At 40.1% G+C, this 23,178-nt stretch overlaps 1 protein-coding gene and 1 non-coding gene across 21 annotated transcripts in view; one reads left to right on the top strand and one right to left on the bottom strand.

Annotated features, from left to right (window-relative positions):
* LOC100652225 (ras GTPase-activating protein raskol) overlaps positions 1 to 23,178 on the top strand; it is a 254,380-nt gene that overhangs the window by 179,105 nt on the left and 52,097 nt on the right. For 2 of the 20 annotated variants that reach the window (XM_003394320.4, XM_048404033.1), the window contains exon 1: positions 11,270 to 13,517. The exons of 17 other annotated variants lie outside the window; for them this stretch is intronic. In XM_003394320.4, coding sequence (XP_003394368.3) covers positions 12,677 to 13,517 — 841 coding nt within the window. In that variant the 5' untranslated portion in view covers positions 11,270 to 12,676. Of the gene's footprint in view, positions 1 to 11,268; positions 13,518 to 23,178 lie in introns of those variants that run through there. One more of the 20 variants, XM_012320872.3, reaches the window with a different exon arrangement.
* Positions 4,098 to 4,219, bottom strand: TRNAL-CAA. Its single transcript has 2 exons — positions 4,182 to 4,219; positions 4,098 to 4,142 (listed from the first exon to the last, which is right to left on the bottom strand). It is a non-coding gene; the product is annotated as a tRNA-Leu (tRNA).

The raw sequence follows: 23,178 nt of genomic DNA on the forward strand, positions 1-23,178 counted from the left end.
AAAATAGAAAGAGTACATGGTTTACTTACGCTTCCTCGGTCTTTCCCGTTATACGATTTGTAATTTTTAGGATTGCATGGGAAATTTAAAAATAAATTACAATTCGCAAAGAAAAGATCGGTAAGAAGCTAACGGTTAATAACCGATAAAATAAACGATTATAAGTTTAATAATTATAAATTACCTCATAAAGAATCTTTCGTTCGAGGAAGAACGTAAAAAATGGAATATACGTTGAACGCTGAAATTTAAGCGTACAAACATAAAATAAAGTTCACGCGGAATGGTTTATTTTTCTGAATAAAATTTTTTATCTAAATAATTTGTCTTTTTAATTCTTTTCTTTCCTTTTTAATACGGAAAACTTTATAGTAATTGTACTAATCGTGTTTCTTAGATTTTGTATTCGCGGAAACTGATTTCAAGAAAATACTTAGCGTCGAATATTTATAATTCCCTTAACACCTATTGTTCAAACATTTAATCGTTCGAGTAAACAGGTAGATATTAAGATTCATAAGGTTATCTGTGGAACTTGAAGCGAAAGGTTAAAAATCGATCTAGACTCTTACTACCGTAACTCAAAATTTGTTATTACACGAACGAGATTGATTTTTGTTTCTGCACAAGTGAATTTCTTACCTCGGGAGAAACAGTTTGTAGTTGTTTTTCAATTTCGCTGCAAACGCCTACCAACTGAGTGTCATCGGTGTTCTTGCTAAAAGGGCAGAGTTCAATATCAAAAAACAGGTATTTCGTTCAAAGCATCGTGCGATTAACATCGCGTTGGCAAATAATTCGTTCGCGTAGGTGCAAAGGGGTCATACGATGAAAAATAATTTTTAAACAACAAAGAAGTATCCAGTGTACCATTTCTCTTATCGTTATTATTACGATAGTACTCGAAGGTACTGTCTTCTCGTTGACAAAAATTCATCGCTGCTTTAGAAAGATAAATTTCTAAATCCTCTTTGTACGGAATAAATGTCTATGTCCATCTTTTAGATTTACCCCTCTGTACATTAACGCGCAACTAAGAATCGGTCTGTGTATACAACGGCGGGCCGATGGCTCGATTCCAGAGCATCGATTTGCATTGCTTGCGAATTTCGCATTGCTCGTTGAACTAGTCAGCAGGATTGGCCGTTCATTGATTCAAATCCGAAATAAGCACGCTGGCGAATGTCCAGCCAGCGTATGCAAATCTCTCGGCCACTCCCCTATAAAAAGAAACTTGACGTTATGGTACAGCTGCACCCTTCTACCGCGCATCGTTCTCTCGTTCATAATTCGAACCCGTTGCACTTTTCTTTTTGTCAAATTGTATTTTCGAGTGAACGCGCATTCAGATTCGTCAGAAGTAATCTAATCGCGTTTAAATACTATCCTAAATAAATGTCGCACGTTGAACGAGTTACAAGTTACGAGTTACGAGTTCGGGAGTACACGTGTCGCTATCGGTACAAAGAAATTTGTATTTACGATATACCTGTACATAGGCAATTTGAATTTCCTAGAATGTTTTGTTATAGGTAATTTAAAAAAAAAAACGTTTACGTTTTATTCCGTATAAGATGTAACAGATGTAAAAAGTCTAGTATTTTTTAATTACGTTCAGTTTTACTTATATTCTGTAATGTATCGATAATATCAAATCCATCGAAGAGAATCCATTCCAAATTGAAGAAAACGGAAATAGAAGATCGTATAAACCGCAAATAGTGCGTTAACTTTCAGTGAGCGAAGTCGGTACAATCCATTTCTTTACCCGCGTTACATCTGGCCGGTTATAGGAATTGATACGTTGGAAATTTTCTATATCACTTTCACGGATTTAGAACGGAATACTAATGCATAACCATTCATTTAGTTAGATAAACTTTACGTTTTATCTCTTACGATCAAGGTGAAAGTGATTCTATCTAATAGAATTAAAATAAACGTTATCTCGTTTAAAACGATCATTTGTGAAAAATTACGCAAACTGATTCCGATTATATATTTGAATACCTACGTTTGAAGAATATTACTTTCCGGCACGCGCATATTCTTCGCAGCAACCGCCATAATTTTCTCGGTTATGTATCCTCTTTATTGGTATGTCAATGAGACTTGAGCGAATACCTCGTACACTCATAAAAAACACGCATAATTTAAGAGTTTTCAATAAAAGTTTATGTTTTCACAAAAATTTTAAAGCATCCACATGTTTCTACCGCCTGAAGCCTGACGCGTAGTAATTCTTTCTTCTGTTTCCGATTCTGCTATTCGTAGCAATTGAAAAATCGAGAATATATTCAAACGGAACACACTGTCTCCTAATCGATCATAGTAAAATAATACATACGTATTTCGAGAAGTAGCAATTTCTTACACTGTAAAACGTGTGACGTCTGTCTTTATATTTTCTCGTTAATTCTTATAATGCAGGATAATCCAAACATCCATTCGTTCGTGTTCGATTTTAAGAAATTTTCTTCCATATTACAACTATTTAAATGACATTTGTAATTAACAGCGTGTCAACGTTTCGCAACATATGTATTTGTACAACTTTCACTTGTACATCTTGAATAAAAGTATAAACGCGTTGTAATAGAGTTTAAAGATAAATAAAGGTTTATTACAGATGTAAAATGTACAACGTGACTCCCGGTGTGCTTATGCAAATAATATAAATCATCGAGCCTTCACTCGTGGCGGTGTTCCCTTTCCAAGCTGAATAAAACGGGGATTGTAAAACGTTAGTGCGACATGCAGCTACATGCAAAGTTAATCTAATTGAAAATATATGTCGTTTTATCGGATCGTAATTCCTTATCGGGTCTGCCGTAGTCGTGAAAAGACCCTGCAGCGTCGTGGTACCATAAATACCATGGCATACCGCGGTAAAATTAAACACGAGTATTCTTGTTCGAGTTACTGGTATTCGAATATGGCTACAGTATTGAAAAACTTACGAAATTTAGACTATGTTTCGATACTGTATATTACAGTTTTAAAGAGTGAGAGAGAGAGAGAGAGAGCGTTGTACTAATTACTTCCGAAAATCATCCGCTGGATCAAGAAAACAAAACGGCTAATACATCTTGTCCACGCATCCATTTACGATTACAAACGTGAATCGTTATCGATTATTTCTCGAGAATCGCGAAGAAGAAACCAGGTAAATGACCAGACAAAATATCAGCTGGTAGATACATGTATCGAAGCTACATGCGAGTGCCTATTCAAACAGCAGGACGGACACTACCTATAGTTATGCGGTTTCGTTACGGTCGAACGGTGGAACGAGTTGAAAACTAACGAACCTTTCTCCCCGTGCACCGAACTAGCCCGTAATACCTCGACAGAGGTTCTAGGGCCGATCTGCCGTTGTTTTCAGCTCTGAACCTGACTTATCGCGCAACGTTCGCAGGTACATTGAATCGCGATTTTCCAACAATCTACGTGTCGATCCATCACTGCTGATCGTTTGAATCGACTAGATGCAATTCGAAAATCAATATCAAGCGATTGTGGAAAGATGGGTGAATCGGCTGCGATAACTAATTGTTGATCGATTTTGCTGGATTTTTATAATCTACTATTAAATGAAATTTGGATTGTGAGGTGGAGTGCTAAATATCGACGGGATCAAGTTTTATGTTTTAGACATTTTGAATAAGTAACGTTACGTTTGTAGCTCAAATATAGATATGCGAGTAACACAATTTGTATAAGTTTTATATTTGCAAGTATTCTTTGTAGTATTACGAACTAATTTTACGTTATTGTATGTAATTTACGATTAAAAGCATATTATTTGGAAATATTATATTATAGATACGAGCGTTGCTGCGAAATAAAATAATTACGAATTTAAACAAGATAATTATTTTATTTCAATGATGCTTTGTACAAACATCCATGGACGATTAAACATCATTTCCTCGTTTTTTCTGAAATAAAAAAAAATTATCACATGCGGCGAGATTTGAACTCGGGATACTCGCCTTGCCTACGATCGAAGAGGTCCGACGGTATTTTTATACAAAGTTAAGACAAATAAGTTGGTTTTTCGGTTTCGAAAAGCTTTTTACAACTTGCAAAAAACTTGTCAGGAGTGGGATTCGAACCCACGCCTCCAGAGGAGACCAGAAGGCACATGGAGATCAGTTAGTAACTGATAAGGTGAACACCTTGAGTCTGGCGCCTTAGACCGCTCGGCCATCCTGACATGTGGTAACATCTTTTCATAAAATATGAAACATTCTTCTCGGATTATGTTTTGTAGCTATTTTGTGACGCGTAATTCTCTTTTTAACGAAATATACATAAAGAAGGTATTTCTGTTCCTGGGTATATAAAACATTGGTAAATTCAGCTTTGTAACGAGATATAATATTATTCACATTGTTATTTTCATTTTTAACCTTTTGTTAGAATCTTTGAAAATTTAATCTTTAACAATTAAATTTTAATAAGTGTATTTTACTCGGCATCGGCGAACAATCATCAACGAGCCTGTAACAGGCATGAAACGCAAAACGAATCGCGTACAATAGTAGTAGTAGCGCATTGATACAGGATCTCTCGTAGCTTCAACGAGACACCGATAAATTAGTTTCGTATTATCCCCCTGTCCTTGGTATCGCCTTACGACCCCCGGCCGGTAGGTCCTTCCCATCATCGACTACCGTATCTTTTCCCCACGAACTGTCTCGTCGATAAAAACAGCGTGAGCCAACCGACGCGACGCATAAGAAAAAAGAAGAAAAACAAACGGCGCGACGAAAGAGAAAGAGACACACGGATCTACACGGAGCGGCGTGTCTTTTTATACGCACGACCACCGTTGTCCCTTAATCCATTGACGACGGCGCGGCGCGGGCGTTGTTTAATCCGCTCGTAAATCTGGCGCTTATTTTCCACGAGCGAGCAGCGAACGAAGGGAACGATAGGGGTTAGAATTAAGACAGCGCGAAGTTCATTGCCAACGTTAATAGAATACGTAATGGAATGCGCGGTGCACTTTGTGTCTTATACGGGTCCGGATAATTACGCGATCCCCGATGTCGTTCACCTCGGCGCGGCGCGGTGTGGCGTGGCGTGGCGTGGCATCGTCGGCTTTTCCATCGTGTTCAACGTCGGCTTTAATTAATCAGCCGAGAAGCGGAGGCTGTCGATGCCGATGGTGAATGAGCTTTGGATCCCCTAATAACGATACCGATTCGATGGCATAATGAAATTAAGGGAGTCTTAAAGATACAAATACGCGTCAATGATATAACTTGGAAATTACAAAGCAAAGAGTTTTAATTTAATTACAAATCGAAAGTCGTTTCTTTTAATACGTCAGCGTTCACAATCGATAGTATGATAATCGAAACCGCCCTACATCCCAGAGAAGAGGACTCGAAGAATCACGTCCGAAGTAATGATTAATGTCGCGAAAAGTAATTGCTATCCTGGACAAGCTTAGCCCAGCGATTTATCTTTCGGTCGAATCAATAATTCTCGTTCCTTCGTCTCTATCACTGCAAGAGGAAATAAGTTTTGATTTACAACGCAGACACGGTCGAGATCAGGCGGATCGCGTTAGGCTCGCTACTAATTACAGCTTATTGTATCCAAGCACGATGGTTTCGTGGTTTCGAGTCGCGGCTAGCCGCGCGAATCGACCACGATCGATGCCGGAATCGTTAATTAGGATCGTCGAGGGCGGCTCTCGCTTCTTCTTCTCTCCGCTGCTACCGCTAATGACTCGTGGAATTTAGTTGCTCGCGCTAAGACACGTGTTTTTACGCGTCTTGCCATTGTTGTTTTTTCAGGCTGATAACGTTATTTCGCGGTGTGCGGTATTAAAGTTTCTCAGGACGACCAATAGGAGCGGGTAATTAAACGTAAAGTGTCTCGCGCAGCTTCTTGGTGATCCAGATTTGTTTTTAATTGCGGCAAGTTGACGGTGTCTGTAGATAATATAAGTTCTGAGAGTAATATTTGTGTAGGTTTTAAGTTAATACGTTCGCTGCGCATCAGATTGTCCTTATTTACGACTATCTGCTATACTGCTGTCCCTTTGGACTTGTTGTTACTTTCAATCAAAAACGTACTATAAACGGACGTTAACTCTTTCGTTATTATAATAGCTGTTGGTAAATTTATCGCTGTTCATTAGATTACGTTCTTTTCATCGATTATGCCGATACGACGCAAGGTTCTGTTAAAGAAATCATATTATTAAATTAACACAGTGTGTTCCAGACTAAAGACTAAAGTTCATTTTCACTCGTAGCTTCCTCAAATTAAGTATTTCGATCACTCGTGCCACTTTTTCATACGAACATATTATACGCGTGTGGTCTCGAATGGTGGGCGTCATGTGGGATCAGTGCGATGTGATTAAGCAAGGTTGCGAGCTATATTGAAACCTCGCGTCTCGTAATCATGGAAATTGAAAGAGGAAATTGTTCAGTTCCTTAGAAGAGTGGGTTGCAGTCGTTTCGATGATAGTGATTTCGGCTAATTTGTCTTCGATGGTCTTTGACCTTGGTACAAAGCGTTCGAGATGCGATTAAATGAACTAACGACAGAATTTCGTACTTTGCATTTCACGATTGCAAATCTTAAACGACGCAGGATGAAAATTTATTCCGATTTATCGATTTATTCGAATTATAATCTTTGATCGTCGCGCTACGTTCGACAGATTTAATAAAACAACTTACATATATTTTCTCTTAAATTCGTTGTGCTAAATTTATTGCGAAAGACAAAAGTATTATTATCGATAAACGTGACAAAACCTAAAGAAAGGTGGAGCGAAATATCGAAAATGGAACGGGATCGAAGGAAGCTCGGAATGGATGGATGAATCAAGTAACAGCGAAAAACGGCCGAGCCGAGACAAACTCCATCATGCGCAAAGGCTCCCAGCAAGCGAAGAAAAAGAAAAACAAGAAGAAACATCGACGTCGTGGAACGCGAAAGAAAACGGGGCGTCGAGGGGCGCAGGAAGGACGGAAGACGTGGTGCAGAGGGGTCGTAGCGTGTGTCGAATGAAAAAGAATCTCGTGACGCACGTTTTCCTCGCAAACAAGCAGGATCCAGCAGCGTAACGCAGCTCCGTGGCTTTCCTCGTGCACGCGGCGCGGCGATCCATCACGCGTGCGCGTTACGCGCCTCGTACGCATCGTTTGCAAGCGACGAACGCGATCCACGGCGCCGTCCATGGCGATCCTTATCGACCAAGATCTGCGCGGAATCGATCGCTGTTCATTGTACGAATGTAGAGATACGCTCGATGGATGGAAAATTCGAAGCGCGATTGCCCGATCGATCAACGTTCCACGTTGGAATTGGAACGGAATGAGGCGTCGATTGAACGCAATTTCAGCCCGCCTTCTCCGCCATTACCCGACTGCTTGAGAAATCGAGGAAGAATCGTCGATAACGAATTTCACCGAAGATATTAACACTCGTACATTCGTCTAGAATATATATTATATACGCGAGCGATCATTATTAGACCGTTTTATAAGGCGTAAAAAAGCATTCTGTGCTTTTAGTTTTACTCTCCATTTCGTTATTTCAGTGTTAGATATTTTGGATATTCTTTCGAAAGACACCGGTGACCGATTGGCTTGAAATTTAAAAGAGGTGGTAGACCCGAAACGTAGAATTTTAGCTTTGGATATTTATTGGTTTCCGAGATAGTAATACAAATCTTTCCATACTATACATCGAATGCTACCTATTTAGACGTTGCTGATACAACCGTCTTCGTTGTATTAGTCGTTATCCTATAAATACATCCCGAGGCTCCCGTCGCTGTTAAGTCATCGGCTACTGTTGTGTTAGTAACGTCTGTCCAGGCACCGTTGCACGCATGTATAGTACCGAAAGATTTTTATTAATATCTCGAAAAGTAATAAGTGCCCGAAACTAGAATTGTATTTTCGGGATCTACTCCCCTTAAATTTCAAGTAAATTGGCCACCTTTTGCAAGTACAGCCGACATTTTATATCAAATGCCTGCATTCGATTTGCCTATGCGCCCACGTAATGCATATCTAAGAATTTTAATTTGAATTCTTTTAATATTCGAATTGATTCGTTTTATAAGTACGCTGCCTGGAATGTTTTATCTACGTGGATTGCATGCATATCCCGTAAATAAGTCAGTTTTCAAAATTTTAGATGAAATTTAATATGTAATTAATCACAGAGCGTATACGAAATCTCAATCTCGTAAAAAGTTAAGAAAGAAAATTGATTCTTGGGTTTAAAGCGACCCGTCGATGACCATGCAAAGCTAAGGGGGTCAGGATGACGCACGAGGATTACGCTCTTATATAATTGAAATTTAAACGACACCCTCTGCTTCCTCGGACTGCACCCACTGGGAACATAGAAATATGTATAAATGGCACCTGTTGGCGAGAAACACGCGAAGGATGACACCTACTGTTCCTGATGAAATTTAAATCGCGGTTGCGACATTCGTTGATTGGACAAGTTTGTGTCAAGAATCGAACATTGATGCTGAATCGATGCCTTGGATCGGGGACAATGGAATCGATAATAATTGAGCGGTTGCTCCGATAACCCAATCGAAGACTACTCGAGCAAGCTAAGTCGTATGTTGCCTTGACGAAATTGAAATTTAAATCATAGCTGCTCGTATCGATGTACGGCACCTACGGTCTGTGATGAAACTTAAATAGAGTTGCAAAATTTGTCGGTTCAACGATACCCGTCGCTCGGATAAAGAACAGTCGTCGACCGTCGGAATTAAAATTTCAACGATTCGCGCAATTCCAGCTGTCTCAGATTTAATTTACGTAATAATACTATAATATGTGTATAATAATAACGATAATCAGTCATATATTACGTATAGTATACTTGGGTATATAATTAAAGGTTGATAGTCCTAGTGTCGATATAAAAATTTACTACTTTCTTCAGCGAAATATAGTATCATGTAGTATTTTATGGAGAAAGTCGCCGTAAAGTTTACGGTTGCCATAGAAATTGTCCGGCGAAAACGATCGACCTGGTTGAACGTACAATTTTGCAGAAGCGACTTGGTTTCACCAAACTATTTACGAATCTTTCCTGTTCACAGAATTACGCTGTTAAATTATCTTTTTTCGCACACAGGATGGAAATCGTCGTGATAGTAAATCGACGACGTTTGCTCCAGTTTCGAAAGAGTTCCTGCAGAGCAGGAAACGATTATCGATTGCGATCTTAGGTCCGGTCTGAGTCAGCGGTGCTATGAACGTTGGTAATAGACATGAAAAATTTCTTCGAATGTCATCGATGATAACATTTAAATTTCACATTCAACGTTTAATCATTGGTACTATTGGATCGTGAGTAACCTCTACAACGATCTCGATCAAGGTAATTTTGATTTGTATTCTTTATTTTACGCGATCAAGTCGCCGTCAGCCGCATTTGTCGCGTACGATATAAAAATCAAATTAAAATTACATCGATTCGGAATAATACCATGTTATATCTATTGTTATATCTTCTAAAAAATTATCCAATCTTGAACCAATATGTAAAGACAGAGGAAAAATCGTATATTCCTAAGTCAATGTAAATACATGGAAATAAGAAGATAAACGTTTTCTGTGAAAAGTAAAATCGTTTTTGCTTATTTCAAACGAACGCTACATACATACCTAACAATTTTACATCATTTTGAATTCCTCTGTAACTCGTCGAAGCTATTAATTCGCTGGAAATCACTAACGCAAGTCTATCAGGATAAGATCATTCGCGTAAACAGTCTTCTATTTTCAGAAAGCTATTTCCTGTTTTTAAAAATACCTACTATGATACAGTGGATAGGATGGTACTTTTTCGATACACCGAAGTACTTAATCGTGCTTATTGGCTAAAAACTTAATCATTAATTTTATTTAATTTAACGTGAATTTCATTGGACTTTAAGCGTAAATATTGGAATTTTTTTGGAAGTAACCGTTCGTTTAGAGGTGTAGAAAAGAAGGTACGAGCTGGACGAACCTTCGAACAGTGACCATTGAACAGCAATTGACACACGGTATCAACGGCTGAAACGTGACGCGAATTTCATTCTTATAAATCGCAAACGGAATTAGATTCTTGTATTATACGACGGTACGAAGAAAGGTACCGACTCAACCTCTCCTAAATAGAAGCTTGATCGAGTGTAATGGGCTCGAATAAGAATAAAATCAAGTTCGATGTAACTTGAAAATCTGAATCCATTTAGCGGCTGTTATTTCGTTGAATGAACATCGATTTGAACGTCTGCAATTACCAAATGTGAAATTGGAAACACAAAAAGAATGAATTTCGCTTTGTAGACTATAAATCTGTAGATTTATATCTATCTACGTATGTACGTACGATACGTGCCTACGTATTGTCATTTTGGTTTTTTATTTTCGTAGCATCGTCAGATTTTTCTCTGGTAAAATTTTGGTCTTAAGTTAATCGTATTACCTTAAAGCAGATCATAAAAATTAAAATGCTAAAGAAGAGAATTTCATCTATTCGAAACGATTTAATACTTTGCATATATGTACACACCGATATGTATGCGCAGTTAATTAATCCTTCTGTCATGTTCTACACCTACGTTTTAATAACAACAAAATATTTTAAAGAATTTCAAGATTTAATTAACGAATTACCATTAACGCGAGCATACAACCGATGTAACAGATAATTGCACACGAAACGTATGATATACGTACGATATACGAGTATTTCTCGATGGAATCGACTCTACTCCGATTGTACATAAAAATATTCGTGCTATCGGTGAAAGGTTAATTATAAAAGTCTGCCCTCCCTCGCTAGATCTCGCGCGGTCACTTTCAATCCGCCATCGAGCGGCCCAGCATTCGGTTATCTTATCTACTGTACCTTTTAAAATTCCCACATCTCTAATTAGTACCGCGAAAGAATCTCGCTGATCGTATACCCGAGGATTCTTTCCATATTGGCTATGCCAAACGGCTGAAAAGAATTGGTACAATTCATTTATGCAATGTCGTAAATAACATCGTAATTAACACCAGAATATAATATATATAAAGAAAGAATGCCGCGAATGCCATTCTGGACACGGTTAATCCTATCCCATGCCTATCCTTACGCTCGAGCTTACGAGCACGACACGCGAGGCGCGGCGCGGCGCGGCAACGAGTTGTCTCTGGTGTTTGCTCGGTACGGCCGTCAGAGGCGCTGCATGTTACGTTCGGTTTCGCTAGAAGCTCGAACAGATAGTCGAGAAGCCGTCTGCCGTGTGGACGATCGTGCGACGTTGCTCCGCTCGCGTTCATTCGTTTCGTTCATCGTAAACCGTTGTCGATTTTGTGTGTCGCTCGGAAAACAGTGGTTGATGCGCCTGTCCTTGAGAAGAGAAACGAGAGATGCCGCCGTGCTCATCTCGACAGTTGGCGCGCATTCCTCGAACGCGATGACGGCCACGCCGGACCACGAGCGAACCCGATCTGGAAGTCGTGACTCAGATCCTTTTACTTTTCTTCGTATATACCTCGTGCCCGGTCGACCACTTCGAGTCCTTTCTATCCAGGCAATCGCGTTCGACATTCCCGTGCACAGAACAAAACGCAGTTCTCATTTGGAGTTTGTTCTTTTATCGCGCGATTCATTTTGAAACGCATGGTGAGTCTCTCGGTGGTCGTGCATGTACGTGTCAACCGATGGTATTCCGTACATTCTCGGAACCGTTTCGCCTGTCTCTGACAATGTACGTCTTATACATCGCGTTGTGCGAACTGTCGTGACGTGCTGGTCGTACGTAGGATACTCATGTACCGTTGTCGATTATCGTCGATCGAGAGAGAACGAGTGCGCGAAGGAAACGCTATACCGATGATTAAAAGGTGCCAACAGGCTAACGTATCGTAAATATCTGTCCGTAATCTTCAAATTTGTGAATCGATCGTGTAATGATCGGTTGTATGTCAGAGATTCCACGAACCGGGCGCCGAAGGACAAGAGTCACCGGCGACGATAGTCGAGCGAAAACATTGGTCGATAGTAAAAACACTGTTCACAGTTCAACGCTTGGCATTATCTCTGTCCGTGTACGCAACGAGGGTGACCGCTGTATTTGTTTTTCTTGATACACGTGCTCCTGCGAGCGGCGCGATACGTCGCTCCATCTATATTTAGTGGCATCGTTCGGAGCGAGAAATTCGTGAGCCCTCGACCGCAGTACGCGTTTTCTCGGTCCTTCGAAATCTCTCTCTCTCTCTCTCTCTCTCTCTCTCTCTCTCTCCCTCCGCTACCACTCTCCCCCCTCCCGCCCACTCTATCTCTCCTTCTCTTTCTAACGAGTAGGGTGTGAAGATGGAAACATAAGGTGAATTTCAGTGAACTCCCTCGGACCAATGCCGCGATGGTGAGAAACGTATGGTGTATTCACGTAAACTTTTCTCGCGGAACTGGTGGAATGGTGAACGTGTGACGTCTTTAACGATTCGATGCGACTTAAAGGCGCGCCCTAATTACGTAACTTGTGTTTCGAACCGATCGACGGATCTATTCGTACGACTAATATGAATCGATTTCATGGAACGGTCGTCGAGTTACAGTAAATCAAAGCGAAGGGAAGAAACTGTGAATCGTGACATGTGAACTAGTCACATCCGGAGACATGTTGAACGCAGAGAACACCGAGGGTTCGCCGAAACGAAGGTCGACCTTCTACGTATCTTTAGATACCGATGCCCGACAACCCTCGAAGATCCCAAAAACGATCACCAGCGAGTCCGACAAGTTCGTCAGTAACACCTTTCCCATAAGTAACTCGAAAACGGTGCCAAACGTCATTTTAACCCGCACTTTGAGCAACAAGGATGATTCCTTGTCAAATTCAAAACGTACGGAGGAGTCATTCCCCGAGTCCAGAGGTAAAGTGCAGTCTTTGACGAAGATATTCGAGACCCCAAAGGGAGAGCAGGTGACAAATAGCTGCGAACAGAGAAAGAAGGTGGAAAGGACCAGGTCATTCAAAACCATCGAGAGGTTTCACAGTCGATTCACCGGTCGAAAGGACACGAGCAGAAAGGACAGCCGTTTAAATAATACCATAGCGTGCTTCGAAGTGGAAGACGAGGACTCGAGGAAGAAACCGGATGCGGATAAACGGACGAACTCGAAGAATCACGATTCGAAGTCGAACGGTGCTGGTAAAATTAGTACGGAGACGAGAACCAAGCAGAATGGCAGTACGACGTTCACCAATTTGTTGATACGTAGAACACACAGCACGAAGTTAGCCAGGAGTACGAGTACGTTGGTGAAGGCGACTGGCAGGCACGCATCGGTAGACAATTCGTGTAGCGTCGTGACGCCAGCCAGGGCAGAGAATCACCGGTCGAACACCGAGAAATCGAAGGAAGACGAGGCGCCGGACGATTCTGTCGCGGATAACGACGAGGGTACCGAGTCGTCCGTGTTCGAGGACGCCGACGCGGACGCTGGGATACATTCAGGTAGGCGTGCGCCCGTTGTGTACTTTGTAATCACGATGGGGAGCGTGGCTCGACGTGACGCCGATGGAGAACGAAATTTTTTTCCATAACGAGATTCCATAGCATAGTCGTTCTTTGGATTCGACGAGAAAGAACGATGACATAGTTAGGTTTAGTTGCGTTTCAACGATTCAAATCCTCGGATACGCTTTAAATATACGTTTGAATTTATTTCGATCGTTTCATGCCCCATATGAAGAAAAATCACGCGGAACGGTCAAGCGAAATCAACCAAAGAATCGTTAGATACTCGTCCTAATTTACTGGCCGAGCGTGTAACCAGCGTTAATTATTTGCCTCCGGACGCGAATGAGAACCAATTTATGCCGAATGTATGGCGAACGTTGCCATAAATAATGATAAAAGAAAAATATACTCTTTACAAATATCTCAATAAATTTGAGTATCGATCTGTTTGCCATTCGGTCGAGCGAGCGAGTTGTAGAATTTGAGGAAACTTTGATCGCTAGTTTCCTTTGAAACTGTGAACGTTGTTTTTTGTTGTTAAATTTACGATCAGCTAATAGAATCGTTTGTCCAAAAGTATCGTAAAGATGCTATTTTCGATAGAATCTTTGTCAGTTGAATCGTGTACCGAGCTTCTTTCGAAAACGGGATACATATTCATTGCGATACGCCTGACATACGTGAAATATAGCAAAGTATTTTATCCAGTTCATATAATTTGTATACAAGGTTCAGCGATATTTCCCTGAAATATGAATAGATGGAAAGATGTTCGTAGTTTATGAATATACGTAATTTAAGGTATTGGAAATCCTTGGCGCTTCTGGAATCGGTCAAAATTTGTGTGCCTCGTCGAATTCGGTGATCTCAGAGTTGACGAAAAGCTTTCCACGACTATCTAAATATATATAGATTCAGAAGAGGAGGTTGGACGAAATCGTGGTTGAGCGACGTCGAACAAAAGGGCTATAGGGTACGAGGGGTGCTCTCGTAAATCAAGTTGAGGAAGCGATTGAAATTCGCGATTCCAGCGACGAATTCGCGAGTCCCGTTAGTTGGCCAGAAATTGCTCGGTGAGCGAACGCGAGCTTTTTTATTTCGCGTTCGCCCGCCGAGAGGATTACCTTAATTAAGGGCGAACGATCACGAACCGCGATCCAAACCCTGTTGCTTATTTTTTAAAAGAAAGTCACGTCATTTTAGCTACGTAGTTACTACGCCAGTGCTTTGCCATCTCTATTTTCAGTCGATAAAGCGTAGCTATAGTAGTATCTATAACTAATAGGTAAAATAGCTGTAAAATATTTCGCGTACATCGAAGCAACGTCGAATTTAAATAGAAGTTGAATCTGACTGTAGCTTAAATTTGCTCAGATTCGTTTTACGTTTGCGTAGATTCGGTTTAAGTGGTATTTTCAAAGGGTTCGTATTTGCCGGAAACTTACGATACGAATACGAATACCCAAGACCTACTTATGCGGTAGCCTGTTTCAGCCACCTGCCTTTCAAGCCAGGTCAAAAGAGCCAGAGAGTTATTTGGGTAGTTGGTAGGTTGGCTGAAGGAATAAGGTTGGCACGATTGTGCTTCTCTTTGTTAGATTTCCTCACGACGACCTTCCAAATTGAACTCGTTACTCGTCTCTTCGATAACAGTACACAAGTTGAGTAGCAAGACTAGGAAACATTCGAATATTTAGTTGTGCCTATTTTTATAATATATCAAACGGCGGAAACAATTAAAATTATCGCGATAATACGATATCTGAATACTATATAGAATTTAAAATTTTCAATAAAATTTGCGACGTTATATTTTTTCAGACTTTTTACGATTTACCGTAAATACTTGTAAACATTTATTTACGAAATAAAAAGTATGGAGATTACAACGATATGGAATGCATGAATATATCTATTGAATATTCTGTCTAAAACAGGTTCTTATGATAAAAGAGAGAATGCACGGAGCACGAAGCTAGGAAATCAATAAGGCAAGACTGTAAGGAAAATCGGTGATATCTTAGATGTATATCTATCGCAACAAATATCGGCATGAATCAGTATTTACAATTTATGATGCAATAGCCCGATATCTGATTCGATGTGATAACTGGTTAATCGGAAATACGTTTTACACGCGTTCTTTGTTAGGTGCGTGTCTTAAAACGCGCCAATAAGAAGCGAAAGTGATTTAACATGGTAAAAACTGTTATTTAAATCTCTGCGCGCAACAAACTTTACTCAAAATGAAATCTCGATATTATTACTTTTATGAACGAGATATAATCAGATTTTGGACGACCGAAATTTCAGATTAAGGTAACTCGGAATGAAGACTCGCTGATTATCATCGGATTTGAAAAATATACCAATGTTTGAAAGATTCGAGGCTGCGTGATAAAATTAAGCTTTCTATAAAAACAATTACGTATAAATATCTCGACTGAAAAGAATTGAGAATTTCAAAAACTTTGGAAAACAAGGCGATTAAAATCTTTCTTTCGCATACGATTTATCTTCGCAACAAAATGTTTGACAAGCTAACGTTGTATTTTCTCTCTCGGCAAACTCTTTCCACGTATCTCCGATAGTCGGAGTAGATATCTCTGTACGTAAAAACATCCACGAAACATGTACGTACTCGGACTGTACATATTTGCATTCGAACAAATTCCTTTGTAACATATTCGAACGTAATTCTATGCATCGCAAGAAGTCGATCGTTAGGCACAGGACAAATACGGATTTTCTGTAAAAAGCGACATAAGGTCGCCACTCGATATCGTTCGATACCGTTTTTTTCGGGCCATATTGCGCCAGTATCGCGGCAGATAAGTTATGCTCGATCGTAATAGAGTCGTTTATCTGTCCTGATTCTCGCCACCTCTCTCTCCCTCTCCCTTTCTTTCTCTTGATCTTCTTTATAACGCGTCGTCGTGCGAATTCGATTTTTCACGCTTCGTTTTCACGTTTCCATGAAACGCGGAACCCCCTCCGGCACCCGGAACTGCACTCTGCAAACGAGTGTTTAATGGATCGACCTCGATGTCTCGCATTCTCTCTCATTCCGTATCTTGCTCCCCTTTCACTGTGAAAAATCGCGATGACATCACGGTTCGTAGCTTCATCACGAGTCACGGCATTACAAAAATCGTTGCTTTTTCCGTTCTGATTTCTATTCCGCCTTTTTTCCTTCTCTCATCCACGATTTTTTTTCTTGGCTTTCTCCTGCATTTTTTTTTCCTTTTTTCAATTTCTGACTGATCGTCCACGAACAATGACGATGTCGAGGATGGATCACGATGAACGAGAATAGGTCCACGTCATTGGTGTGCTCGTCGCGATGATTCGACGTGCTGTTTGAAAGAGGATATAAGTACCGTTCGTATGAATATTTCAGAGACCTCGACGTCGTTCGTGTTTCACCTTTTATTCCGAGGCTTAATTATTCTTCGTTGCAAAAAGGATCGGTGGATTTCTAGGGAACGCTAAGCACGACATAAGCGAGGTTATTTTATTATAGAGAATGTATTAGGTTCTATAAATTTGAGTTGTTCGTGCAATTAATAGTTTACGCACATAACGAAAGGTTTAACGTTAATTCGATCGAAGACTTTGAGTTGCTTGAATTAGCGCGAGGAACGTATTTCATAATTTCGAATAGCGTGATATAGAGTAATCGTAAAAGTGACGAGTATCGATTATCGTGTATGTACCTGTAAGTATGTATTATTTTACTTGTTTTGTTCAAATATATTCCTCGATTAATAATGCGATACTAACAAAGAATTAACAATATATATGTATAGTCAAATTTTTATGGAACAAAGGATAAATGATTTTATAACGTTTGAACGAGTCATTCACAGTGGTTAAAAAACTACCTACGTGTCATTCAATTTGTATCGAGTTACATATTCACACACATCTAAATAAAACGAAATAGCTGAGAGAGAAAAGTAATAACGGGATCAAGCGAGTAACGAGGCTACGGGACTACGTTTACTACCGAAAGCTGCTAAACCCAATTCAACCGAATAAGATGGCATTCGGTGCGATCAGACCTACAACATTGGTAACGAGCTGCGCGACATTATAGCGGCAATAACGCGAAATGACATCAGAATCCCGTTTCTTTGTTAGTAATTGTGCTCTAATCGCGAATGCTCGATGCAGAGTGGATGGAACGTATGCACTCGAGAGAGTAAGTGAAACGAATTTCAGGCCGAGCGGTCGAATCTAGGTCTCGTTATGAAATGATTTCGAAACGGCCGTGCTTGTTACTTAATTGTGGCCGATCGTGCTTAACGTGCTCCAAGTTACACACCACAATGTTTGAAAATAAAGCGGGAATGTGAGTCACCGCGCATGATTTTCACCGATTCGATTCGTTTCGTTGGTAGCTTGTCGCGAAATATCGACCGTTGTTTCTCGTATTTTGCGGTCGATTCTATACACGAAAGAAACGATATGGTGGAGTAGCTTCGATGATTATCATAATAAAGGAAGCGAACACTTTCTATTTGTCGATGAGTAGCCAATAAGTACATGGATCTGTATATTATTTTTTATAGTATTTTTTACGATTCGGAGACCCAGAATAGAAAATTCATGTCGTACAATAGCGAAGCATTTTCCAGCGCGTCTGGTAAATCATATACGCGTTCGTGTGTCGCAACTTGCACTCTCCACTTGCGTTTTTACCCATTAGTAAGGAAACTGTACAGTCATTGGGAACGAAGCAAAACGATTCCTCGAAAGCAACCCTATCTAAAAAGCCAAGATTTCCAGTTATCGTTCGATAGAATTTGTTTATCATTTCCATGATAATCTTATTTGCAAACGTAACCATGATAGCGCGACATCTTTCGTGCTCCTCCAGATAGAATGGATCGAATCCGCGAGCAGGAAATCGTGTCCTTCCGCGAATGGTCGAACGTGAGAATACGCCGGAAATCCATTCCCAGCGAATTTCACAGCATACCTCGATTCGATGCTTAAAACAGAGAGCCAGAAGGCTGGGCCTCGCTTTCTCACGATCAGTTTTTCAACAGAAATTAGATCCTTCGTAGATCGTTAGGTTCGAATCGAAACTGGACAGAAAGCAAACAACGCCGTACGTTTCGACGTTTAATCGTCTTGCCGATTGTTATGCGTTGCGTGTATGTCCGACCAGATGCGTGCCTTTCCTCGGCTGTTTTCATTTCCTCTTCTTCGCCATCTATTCGGAATTACAGTTTCCAATTTGTTTTGAAATTTTTTATTGTTTCTTTCGATTATAAAAGTTTCTCCTTAGATCGCTTATTTTAGATTGTCGCTGGATATTCGTGTTAAAATTACTGTTAAAGCAAATTACATGTATATATAAGGCTATCACGTGTCTATAAATTATGGTTAGAAATAATTAGAAAATACGTTGCAGTGAAATTTCACTCGCTAATACAGATCATTCTGATACCGCGGTTAGCCATAGCTTGTGAACGAAAAAACGAAAACTCTACTTTAGTTTGATAAGTAAAAGAGAAAGTTATTTGAAATTTCCACGAAAAAATATAATCGGCAAGTATAATTTAATTATAAAATACAAAACTCGAACAAAGCGACAGAATGAGAAAGTGTTATGAAATTTAAAAAGTCCATTGTGCAAAACAACGTGTAATCTCGTTCGTTTTATTCTCGTATTAATAAATAATCGTACATTATTATGCTCTCTCTCGTACATTCTCGAGAGAGTCCTGCGTTTTCTCGCGTAAAATTGTTTGTTCTGCAACAACGCTGAGCCGCACGCTAGCAAGCGCAATTGCAATTATGAAGTGAACGGACTTGTTTCATTTTGCCGGGACATTATGCGTGAGAACGTACAGCAGCGACGTTTAGCAAACGATATTTAAAGCAGTTCTAAGTGGAAGAGCCCGTTTATTTTCGCCTTTTCCGTCGTTTTTCTCTGCCGGCTTTCACCGTGTAAAACGCGTTTCTTCGCTGTAGAGTGATCTTATCGGTCACAAGGGAAGATCCCTAACTCGGAGAATCGGAAAATTATGAAACTTCAGGGATATTTAACCCATATGTAGATACGTATAACGCGACCTTTTCCTGATAGGCAAATTCGATCCTAGGGACTAAAATTGTTGCCTGAAAATGCGGCTACGTTTCGATTTTATGCCGTAACTCGTAAACATTAAGAGATAGAGAAAAAGTTTTCAACCACAAGTAACTTCTTTTAATTACTTTCTATAGTTAGTTATATAGTTTGAATCGCCGATTAGAATTTCACGTGAAAAAATTATTATTTGTGTCTATTGCTTTTTTCTAACTATATAAACAATCTTTCGACAAATGATGGTTTTAATTGGAAGAAGTAAATTTTGTCTGAAAATTTGTCTTCAATCTCTTAGCGATTACAAGCTACGGCATAAAATTGAAAAATAGCCGAGTTTTTAGGGATCAATTTTATCCCGTTGGTTTGAGTCTAACCAGCGGAAAAAGATCGCGTTATACCTATCTATGTATGCTGTACACATCCTCGATGTTTCATAACTTTCGGAATCTCCGGATCGAGGATCTTGCCTCGTCAGTCAGCAGGAATGTTTTATACAGATTTTTCTCTCGATCCTCTTTTTCTAGAAACAGCTATTTTTATGGCCACTTTTTATACATCGTAACGATGCGGCGACCCAGTTTCGATATTTACATTTCATCTCTGCCATGAAACTTCTTTCTTTATCGCGTTTTGTACCAATGTTCAGAGGTTACCGCATCTCGAAGTTAGAGGAAAAGTAAACGCGACTCGCTAATATCCAGTCGTAGAACGAGGAAAGTAGGTGTGCCCTACTAGAAAGGAACTGTAGGAGGAAAACTTTTGCGTGCTTACGGTTTACGTATGACGTAGCAGCGATCACACCGTGACGATGAACGGTTTATCAAAATCGTTAGTCGTGTATGTTGGAGCGATAACTGTTAGTCACGATTTTATGGAGAAAGGTAAAACAAACGATTCGCGAGGAATCGAAAGTTAACGAAATACAAAAGACAGACGCGTAATACGTTTTTAAGAATACATAGTCCCGTACTTTACATTTGAACTGATCGATCGGGTGGAGAGCTGAAAGAGCGTACAAAAGCTTCTTGAATTCGTTCAGATAACAAGGCGTGGCTTTATGAGGCGTAAAGGCGTTGGAACGTTTATAAGAAAAGGCGCTAATACCGAATTTATTTTTTTCCATTGTGTTTTCATGGCATTGTTGAAAGACCAGGCATGCATAAAGTATACCGACATCGGGAATTTCATAAAACAGCGTTTGCACTAAGCAGGAAGAAAATGAAGGGGAAAACCACTATCTCGTATTTCGGTACGACCGTTAATTAAATCTTAATTGGGCAGCGTTAATTAGGTATTTAAAGGCAATGTAATATAAAAAATGTGTACTTATAACGGAGCATAAATATGACTTTGTCGTAAATCATATTACTTGTATCAGTTAAATAATGGAACGATATTTTCTATTGCAAGTTATATCGCTGAACTAGGCAAAATAATTCTTTTCCAACGTAATAACTATATAATAACCGTAATTAAAGCATCTCGTTAAAATAAATTAGATCTTTGCACGAGTACAAGTTTATTCGTATAGCTCCGTTTTGTTAACGTGAAATTTATGTCAAATAACATAGAAGAGCATAGAAAAAAGTCGACTCCTATATCAAATATTCAAATATTTATCATGTTCTAATTTATTAAATAATTTCTTTCGTCGAAAAATATTTCTCGTGCGATATAGTTTAAGTGATGCAATATGCGATGACACGTACATAGAATCGCGTAGGAGTGTAAGTTAACGGTCTGGCTAAAAGTTTGATGTATTTTACATATGTGGTAAAAATACGACTCAAATCTGAGATATACCTGCAACGGTGAATGTCTTCTATTCAAACAACACTGCGATTCTCAACATTGCGACGAATAAAAAACGTTCAAATTCGAATGACAGCGATGAAAACGGATCACTGAAAAATCGTCAAATACAGCTGCCTAAATCACGCTCTTCAAAGTGGTTCGTTTAAATTAAAAAAATTAATATACTAAATAATACGAATTAAGTTTCGATCGTCACGACCTGTTGCATCTGCCTTTGCGAAAACAAAACACGATTTGTTCGTTGTAACGCATCGTCGTCACGGAAGAAGAAGGAAAACGGCGGTAACCGTGCTTGAACGTGGCCTCGGCGGACTTTTTTCGTGCTCGAAGACGAATGGGCTTTCGGCGGAGGGTCCAGGTCCTAAACACACAAACGTACGAACGCACGGTCCGAATTTTCTCCTGCCTCTATGGATGCATAAATCACGTAGGTAGGAATCGTGCTTTGAAACGAATAGGAAAGATCGGTGGATCGGTGAGCTCGTGGGTAGTTTTTGAATCTTTCCGTTGATCTCGTCACGTAGACACGCGAATTATATAGTTCGGTGGAGATATCGATGATGGCAAGTCACGATTAACCCCTGTAATAACACACTCTTCTTGCAATGCTTATGATTAACATATGTACCTAACACAACCCGAATGAGCCCATTTGCACGCTCGATGGATACAACGGGAGGTCGGGTTCGATTACGCCCACGTATCGTGAAACTTCCTCGATTTTATCGAGTCGAGCTGCCGGAAGTGACATCAGACGTCGAATCGCGAGCAGAGCAGTCGGAAAAGTGACGCTACACGTGGCCTCCCGCAGTCAGCAGTCGTTAAGTCTGACCACCGTCGAGGACGGGATCAATTGAGTCGGCAATTTGCCGCCGCGAGGCTACGCGGAATTGAGCGTGGACTTGCGCGTATGCATCTCTGCGAGAATCTGCATATCCGCCTAATCGCAAAGAAGATTTGACGATGTGCGAGAGAAATTCTAACAACCTGTACTTTGATTTCAATTTCGCGATATATCTTTCTTTCTTTCTTTCTTTTACATACATGCTTTTGTGAAATACTCGTTCGGATCTTTTTCAGAGATTAAATTTAATACGAAAGAGTGCCGGTCGAGTGCACGCGAGTTCGTTAAATATTCAATCGTATAACAACCAGATGCTCAAACTTCGAACGGTTCTCCGAAACGTTTTATCAGCGCGCGTACACAGATCGTTGGTCCTTGATCGAAATGACTCAGAGACAAAAGCTCTTGATCGCGTGTCGTGGCCGACGTAGTAGTAGAAAGTATGACGCGTTGATCGATCACAACCGCGAAATTAATTGCGTTATTACGTTATCACACTGTACGCCAGACCGGACGTCGATGATCGACGCGAATAATTAATCGCAAGTTCGTTGCTCTTTGCCAACGTAACGGGTTTCCATCTGAATGCGACCCGCGACATTTTCCTTTCTAAGGATACGTTTTATCATACTAAACGAGTTTCTCTTTTCACGAGCTGAACGCGATCGAAATACTAGCGCGAGAGATTCCTCGAATCGCCGTCACGGTTTTGCTAAAATAGCAAGTACTCGTCATCAAACCTCGCCGACTCGTCATTCTCCGATCCTCGATTCTATGACCAATTACTTTTATATTCTTAATTCGTTGAAATAACTTTCCAATCCCATTAACAACTAACGTCACCACACTGCCTTTTAACGCTCCAAAAGAACCGGCTTTAAAAGCTGGCTCAGGAT

The sequence above is a fragment of the Bombus terrestris genome, chromosome 3, assembly GCF_910591885.1.
Source record: "Bombus terrestris chromosome 3, iyBomTerr1.2, whole genome shotgun sequence".
Lineage (NCBI taxonomy): Eukaryota > Metazoa > Arthropoda > Insecta > Hymenoptera > Apidae > Bombus > Bombus terrestris.